We start from the raw sequence: 8,449 nt of genomic DNA on the forward strand, positions 1-8,449 counted from the left end.
ATGTCAGCACCACCAATCCTAGAACTCACTTTGGCACTTTGGTTAACTGATGGCTTGGCCAAATAAAGCATACACATGCTTCACGGACGTAACAAAGCCACCAAGACGGTCTCAGAGAGATTAAGACATCTCTGCTTAGGATTTCCAAATTCTACCTTCGTACACCAGAGCAGAGCAATAGAGACAAACTCCTGCAACCTCTCCAAAGAAATAAGAAACATATGAAATACAAAAAGTATGCCAGAAAAAAGAATTTGGCGATGTACAGTAGGTCCTTGCTGTTCCCACCTGGTTGAGATCACCAATGTTATGTCATCATTTAACACTGACACAACCACTATATACCATTTTACACCTCTCCTTAAACACTCCCCCTCCAAACTGCTGCTAACAGCAGCTCCTACAGCACTGCGGCCAAGTGGTTCATCACGGGATTGTAGGACAATTCAGGGTGGAAAGGACCTCGGGGGGTCTGGAACGCAACTACAGGGTCAAGCAGTGTCAGCTATAGGGTCAGACCAGGCTGCTCAGAGCTTGATCCTGTCAGGTCCTGAAACCCTCCAGAGATGGAGCCTGTGTAACCTCTCGAGGCCGCCTGAATTGCTCTTGTTTCGATTTTTGCCTGTTGTTGCTCATCTGCAAAAAGCTTGACCTCTGCAAGACACAAGTTGCTCGTTCATGTACGCTGACAGACACTTTCCCGTGTCTCTCAAGAGAAGAAAAAGGCAGCAGAGAAAGAAGAGCCCCCAAAGATTTCTATCAAAACCAGTAGGATCCTTGTCTGCAAGATTGCTGTCTCTCTCCTGAACACCTCCCTCAAGCAAAGCCACCTTCAGCTCAGCTGATGGCTGGAATAAACAAGCAGCCACCGAGGTCCACGTGCCCCACACGAGCAGAAGTGACTGCTCTCGCCTCGACTCCCCCCTGGTTCCCAGGAGCAGAGGATGCTCTCCCAAATACGGCAAACCTGCGACATGACCTCCTCCCTCTGCTCTGCGCACAGACAGATCACGTACGGCAGCACTTGACGAAGAAGAGGCAAAGCTGCTGGCAACAAGCAGCAGCAGCTGGTATGGGCTAATAAAAGTTTGGTTTTTTTTTTTCTTTTTTTTTTTTTGCCTGCTACATGCCATTTAGCTCTCTACAGATAGATTCTGGAGATTCTTGGTTGCGAGTTCAACAAAAGAGACTTGCTTTCTTCTCCTGAACACTTGTCTGAGACACATGCAGCTCCTTCCAATGTTAAGTGTCTGGCCTGCATAAATCTTTCTTCCACCTCCCGTGCCACCAAAGTGTCTCAAATACACCTTACAGCCAATCTTTCCCATCGGTCTGCAGCTGCCCACATAATTACACAGCACAGTTCAAGGGCAGAGAGGACCGCTACAAGACACACTCCTAAAGGCATGGTCAAAATATCCATGGACTGAGTTCTGGTCTGCAGAGAGCCGCAAGTGGGTTGGGCAGCTCAGCATCTGGAGATGAGACCCCACCAAGTGCAGCCAGCACTGACCTCAGGCAGAGAGGCAGCTGGCTCTTCATCCCACTGGTGCCCTTGCCCACCATCACTTCCAAGCCTGGCACGATGCTGAAACTTCACCGCAATGGGGCTGCCAGCCAAAAAAACCACACTCAGCCCCTGGGAGCCATCAGAGCCAGGCAGGACCCAGGGGAACAGGGCAAAGATCAAGGCACCTACTCAGGCAGGGTGAGACCAGTGAGAAACAGCAGAGAGTAGAAGTGTGGCTGGGCTGAGAGGGTGGACAGGGGAGCCACTGAATAGCACCAAGCTAGCGTGAATCCTCTCCGCCTCCCTTTCACCAAAGCCTGGCAGGAAGGAGATGCCGGTGACCGTCCCTGCAGGTATTACCTGCTCCACAGCAGCTCCTGCCCGCCACCGAGACAGCCCTGCCTGAGTGCTGCTTGTTTCTGAAGTCTGCACCGAAATTGCTTCTTCCCACTCTGCGGTACCGTGGAGGTTGTGGTCTCTATCCCCATCCAAGCCCCTTTCATTTTTTGTGCTTTAATTTGTTTAGGATTGGTGCTGTATAGCTGCTTCCCCCAAAATAAAGAGTACAAGAGCTGCCACCTCCTCAAGTGCTTTGAAACCTTTCCTCCTGCTCTGCCACTACCTGTTTAAGAAAAACCTCAAAGCTCGATTTCTTCCCTCAAATCACTTACTCTGAAAAAGAGCTCAACGTTTTTGGGAGCAGAGATAAAAAAAAACACTGAGATAAAAGTCTGAAGCTTCTGAAGAGGTTAGACCTGGGCCTTTTCACTGTTATCTAAGTAAGGGTACAGACACACAAACAACTCGTTGCAGAGATATAGTGGAGTACAAATTTGCAGTGACTCACGCACTCTGAAGTAACTGCTGTGTGCTCACTTCTACCCCACAGCAAAACACAAGTTTATTTACCCACCAACATGAGAAGCACAAATCCAGCATCTCAGATTGCACAGCACCCCTGCAGCTTTACCATCTAAATTATTGCACAGAAACCTCCTCTTCTGCCCATATTTCAAGAGTTATTAAGACAAAGGATAATTCCAATGACAATTTGAAAAATACTGCTGTCCTGCCAGTGGTGATGCTATGTTACTGGGATGCTGCTTTCCTTCACCTGCAAATTCTTTGCTGTCCTTAACTTCTTCAAAAAGTGAAGGAGCAGCCCACGTACTTCTCACAGCCAGCAACAAGCAGGTCAGGACCCTGATACAATTGCCAGTCAGGTGTGCGTGGTCCTCAGATCCCCCATTTAATTGATCCAGTTTTGTAACTCCCCTCTTCAGTATGCCCAAGCTCCTTCCCAATTCAAGCACAAAGCCAAAATTTCCATCAGTTGCTTAGGACCCCCGTTGGGGAAGCTTCCAAAAGTCCTCAGCCACTACTGGAAGAATTCATTTCACTCAACACCAGCTGCCTAGCCCAAGTCTAACATCTAGGCTCTCTTTAGTCAACTTAAAGAAGGATGCACTTAATTTAAACAAAGATGAGTTGCTCTCCAGATTTGTCCCTCTCTGTCCTCTGATGGCAGATACTGCCTCAACATCTACTTTAGGCAACATGTCTGGTGTTAGATGAGTGGGAGGCCACTTGTGCAATCTTGTAAAAATCATTTCCCCCCATCCCAAGTAAAAGAGCATGAATTAGCCTCAGCAATTTCATGTCAGTCTCAGGGAACTGAACTCTGAAGGCAAACAATGGATTTGCAGACTTTGTACGTGGGCTAATCCTTTCTCATAAATCAATCACAAGGTCATGGTTCCACAACATCCTGAAGAGCTGCACCCATTTTTTTTTTTTCGTTGCCACCTCCCTCAGCATCTGCACCTCAGTCTGAGATGTCCTAATTCTTCCTCCTAACACATCTTGCAGCCCAGGTACAACTTCTTCTCAATGATGTAGCTCAGGAGATGAGAAGAGGAGTAGAAGATACAGAGACCCTAATTTTGAAGCAACTGAAGGAAATTGAAGACTGGTGAAAATAGTTAAGCCTTGATACACATTTCACCATGGCAGAAGGCCCGTGAACCACATTACTGGCCTCATTCCTAGCTTCAGTGAGATTAGCACTTGCCCTACACGTCTAAATTCAGGTAAGAGTCCCACAAAGTGCCTGAGAGCACTTCTTACTCCAGGCCGTTAGAGACAACAGGTCCTCAGCATGGTACTAGATCCTGGCCAAGATCTTGATGAACGAAAAGGAACCTCGAGTGGAAACACCAAAAATATGAGATGGATAACCAACCGTGCTTGCTATGCGCGAGGTGGATAGAAGCGTACTTTCAAGCCCAACCAGCACATCTTTGAAGCTGACGACTATTTTTTAGCAGCTGCACAGCCCTGGTTATATAGCCCTTGATGTTGCTCAGACGGCAGGAGCAAAGACACATCCCCGCTGTTCTGCTGCAAGCTGAGATGTCCCAGTGCAGACAGCAGCCCCATGTGCTGCTGCACCAGTGTCCCATCCAGCTCCCCCCAGAATCCCAGCTCCCACATCACAGGGCTGCATCACCCAGGTGCAAAGGGGAGAAACGCTTTTTTCAGCTCTTCCCTCAAACCACAGGACATAGCAACTCAAAGCTCCCAGAGTAGCAAGTCTAAAATCAACACTACTCCAAACCCATCCGTTCACACATAAACGGAGAGAACTGAGACGCTAACAAACCTGTCTCCCTCCAGGCTTTGCTGCTGCCAAAAAAGAGCCACTCAATCTAATGAGTCAATTAAAAATCCATAACTGGATGAAAGAAAAAAAAAGAAAGTTTGGTTCTGTTTCTGAGAAAATGAGAACAATAACTCTCATTTAGCTCTCGTGTACCTCTTCTTGCGTATTGTCTGCAGCAACATAGCCAGCCTGAAATCACATAACCTGTAGCTGAGAGCTAAAGTGACGGGGGGGGGAAAGGGTGCATGCTTTACCCAGCCCTGCAGACAGAAGCTCATTTCCTCGTCAGGACTTCAGGGTCCAACCGGGCTGAAGTCACCACTGGTTCACGTGAGTGGGAGCCAGAGGGAATGCCCTCCGTAAGGGCTTGCTGTCTAGAGGTCATCACAGGAGGCACTCTGAAAAATCCAGTTTCTGTCAAAGTTTGGTTAAACCACAGAAAACACCTATGCAGATAGTCACTTGCATTTTGAATGTAAGTCACTTCTGAAGTGACTTTTCAGAAATTAAGCTAAACCAAATTAGGGCCCCAAATTCTGAGCGTAAGCATCCATGAAGGGGCATAATGTGATTTAACTAATCCACTAGAAGTTACTTTACAGCAATTTCCTTGAGCATCCCCGATACTCGTAAGCCCTGAAGCCAATGTCCTCAAAGCACTATTCAGTGGGGTGTCTACAGAGTCCCAAATCTTATGCGCCCTGTATTTGTGGCAAGGGTAGGACACAGCAAAAGCATACCAACCCAGCAAGCCCTGGGCTGGCCACCGAAGCAGCTGCTGAGCTATGGTCAAAACCAGGAGGGTGTTGGCTGCCCAGCCTCTGGGGAGAGCGGTGGAGGAGCTCCCCGCTGCCCAGCCGTCGGACCCGCTGGCTATGCTGACCCACATCCCCGTCCCGTGCTGCGCCCCATGCCAGCCGCTGACACGGGTACTCTCACCCGCTCTACGGGCTCTCCTGTAAGGACCCCAGTTCACGGGTTGGTTTCCATGGGTTGCAGCTCCCTAGCAGAGCAACTCAGCTGCAAACTCCAACCGCCGCAACCCCACCCTGCTCCCAGGCACTTTTTTTCAACGGGTGTTGGTTTTCAATGGGCTTCACTCCCTGAGGTGACTTTACAGCAGCAGCACTGACTCAGTCTTATTTAAAGAGGGAACCGCAAACCTGGACACCTGAAGCAAATCACAGAATTACAAAAAATAAATAGAAAGGAGTATTCAGGCATCTACCTCCTCACTGCTCACAGACATCAGATGGGAAAGCAGGCACCTAAGTAAGAGCCTGCACCCAGGCTGTAGGGCTGCACCTGGGAGAGCGGCTGGGCTGGTACCTCTGAAGGGAAGGAGCCAAGGTGAACACAAGCTGGAGGTAAGAACTGCAACCCAAAGGAGGGCTATTGTGATCTGAATTCACACCTCCGCTCCTTTCACAATGGGTTTCCTGTGTCAACACGGCCTGAACCGGCAACACCCTAACTGGCTAACGTACCTGGATAATGCCAAAGTGGTTTCCAAACCAGAGACTCGTGAACATCTCCCAAGGAAAGGAAGCTTGCTGTCTGTGGGCTTAAATTTGCTAGAGGGGTGTCTCTGCTGTGGAGGACCTCTTTTACGAGTCCTTCAGCCAAAGAGTTTGATGGAAGCTATTTAACTACTGTTAGCCGAGTTAGAGACTTCAAATCCAAACCCATTTTGAGATACAGAAAGCAAGTTGAGGCTTGAAAAGGTCAAATCAGCTAGTCAGAGAAGTGCTGTGGAAATACTCCAGATTTTAAAGAACCTGTTTTCGATTTTTCTAACACAGGCAAAAAAAAAATGCCCCAAACCGACTCCCCCACATTCATCTACAGACAGCTCACTTTGATCCGTGTGCTGGTTTAAGGATGCATTCTGCACTGCCCTCTGTTAAGAGCCTGAAGACGACTGTCTCTCCTGTTCCCGTTCTGTACAGCTCGTTATCACGCCTCTCTTCCCTGCTCCGCTATTTTGCCACCTTTGGCACACAGCTCTCTCCTCTGCAGCTTGTGCCATCTGGAGCAGCCCCCCTACCCCTCTCTCTCTGCGTAAATCAGTTCCATGTCCCTCTTGCTTTCAGCCATGGCTTCAAATGTTCCTCTCTCTGGCTATGCTGCCTGGTGCCTCTTCTTTATAAGGGCCTTATTATTAGAGAGAAAAAAAATATCTCCTATGTCTCTATATGGTGATTTCCTGCAATTCACACCACCATGCCACCTGCTCTCTGCTCCCATGCTCCCTCACTGGTATTTTTTCTGACAGCTTATGTGCTCACGGAGAGTTCATGGGTTTGTGCCTTATGCCGGCTGGGAGATGCCCCGGTGCCCCAGACACGCCATTAGCAGGACAGCTTACCCACGAGGTTCATCTTGGCGCTGTAACTCCCAAAGTACCTCTCGTCGGTGTTGGGCGTGTGGCACTCGTACTCCCCGGCGTCCCGGTCCTGCAGCTCGGTGATGTGCAGCAGGACGGCATCCCCCTGCACCCGCTCCACGTAGATCCCCCGGCTGCGCACACGCTGGGTGTAGATGGCGTAGGGGAAGGAGGGGTCGAGGGTGCTGACGATCTGCACCTCCCGCTCGGGGGCCGAGGGCAGGTAGATGGACCACTGGAAGTTCTGCTCTGCTGGGCCCTGGTAGCCGCTCACCTTGCACCACAGCGTGATGTGGGACCCCTCCGTGCGGTAGAGGGGTCCTTCCTGCACTGCCACTTGCCGCTGGGCCAAGGCCATGCCTGTGGGAGGAGAGGAGCCCAGCGTTACTTCCCGACAGGCACTCCCCGTGCCTCCCCCCCAAGACGTACCCATCCTACCCCTCCCGCAGCCGTGCTCGGCAAGGCAAGCCCTCACATCCCATTTTAAAGCTGGCACATTGGGCTCCAGCACAGCACCTCCCCAGCCACGTTGCAGCTTTCTTGCTGACTCAAGAGAAGTTTTTTTTAAAACACCCCATGAAAAAAGCAGTGTTGAAGTAACAGAAAACCCTTCTTTGGTAGCAATAAGAATCCAGGCATGAAAAGGTGCCGCACCACACAGCATCAAACCAGAAACTCAAGCTGACAGGGCTTGGTTTCCAGTACTACTCTTATTTTCCAGCCCTATCACCCCGTGATCCCAGGCAGGGGTTGTTGCCGGAGGGCACTAGGAGGTGGCAAGCAGCCCCGCTGCAGCACCCCAGTGCTCACGGGCGGACGGGGAGCTGCTGCTGGGGCTCCCCGCTTCGGCAGCGAACTCCCTCGTCTCCTGGCACAGCCCAACCGGGACAGACTTCCACCAGGAGAGAGGCCCACATGCAAGCCAGGAGGTCACACCGCCTCTCCTTGGGTTTCTGGGCCACCCAACTGCACTGCCACAAGCACCTGTCCTTCATCAGCAAACTCGCTGGAGGCCTCAGCTGGTACAAAATCTCATTCTTTTTCCCCCAAACTCGGCACGCTTTCTCCAGTCTCTCTGTTACGCTTGTAAAGGCGTATGGGGAAATACCACATTCCCGGCACTGCCCTCCCAAGTCTATTTGAAAGGAGTGTATTTAGTACATAAGAAAACCAATTAAAGTTAATGGAGGGAGTGGGCATATTACACCAAGACTTACTGCCCCTGGCTGCTGGAAGTCGAGACCCACTACCATGCGTCGTACACACACAAACTCGTGCAGCACGGAACAAAGCCAACCCTGCAGCACGGCTACCACGGTCCGCTGTATTTTTACACAGATTATGGATGGCTGGCCCTTGGGCTCATGGCACATTACCAGCACAGCCCTCCAGGGGCCAGATAAATTACAGCAATCTATCTTGTTTGTTGCTACATCAAAGGCTCGAGGTCTGGAGACCACGGTGGGTGTTCATCGGTTATTGAGTTACCAGCAGCACACGCACACGGTGAGGCCAATCACCCTGGCTTCTGTGACTGCTTGCTTGCCATCATAAACCAGCAATAAGCCGATTTAAGGCAGGTCCTGCATAATCACGTTTGCAAATTTCATCCTCTCTGTGCGTGTGTACACTGGGGTCCCCCCCCCCTCTAATTTTTGACAACAATGTTCAAGTCCAGCAAAGAATTTAACCTTTCAAAAACCAGTAACTTGCAGGTGGAAGAGGTAAGCCTGGCAACTCGGGATTACTGACTCAATCCTGCTTTCTGGACATGGATGTCCAGATACGAAGTTCTTCTCCACAGCCAGCCTGGACCAGAGCCAGGAGAGAAGGTTCTTACCAGCTTAAAACAAATTGTGAAAAATGGGTTCAGCGCATCCATCAGGCCATG

The 8,449-nt window shown here is 50.3% G+C and overlaps 1 protein-coding gene across 1 annotated transcript in view; it reads right to left on the reverse strand.

Annotated features, from left to right (window-relative positions):
- Window positions 1–6,916, reverse strand: part of LOC104157629 (immunoglobulin superfamily member 3-like) — a 70,333-nt gene extending 63,417 nt beyond the window's left edge. Inside the window, 1 exon segment of the mRNA XM_009695040.1 lies at window positions 6,541–6,916. Coding sequence (XP_009693342.1) covers window positions 6,541–6,916 — 376 coding nt within the window.
- Window positions 6,917–8,449: the final 1,533 nt, after the last annotated feature.

The sequence above is a fragment of the Cariama cristata genome, unplaced genomic scaffold (assembly GCF_000690535.1).
Source record: "Cariama cristata isolate BGI_N322 unplaced genomic scaffold, ASM69053v1 scaffold4192, whole genome shotgun sequence".
In the NCBI taxonomy this organism is placed as follows: Eukaryota; Metazoa; Chordata; class Aves; order Cariamiformes; family Cariamidae; genus Cariama; species Cariama cristata.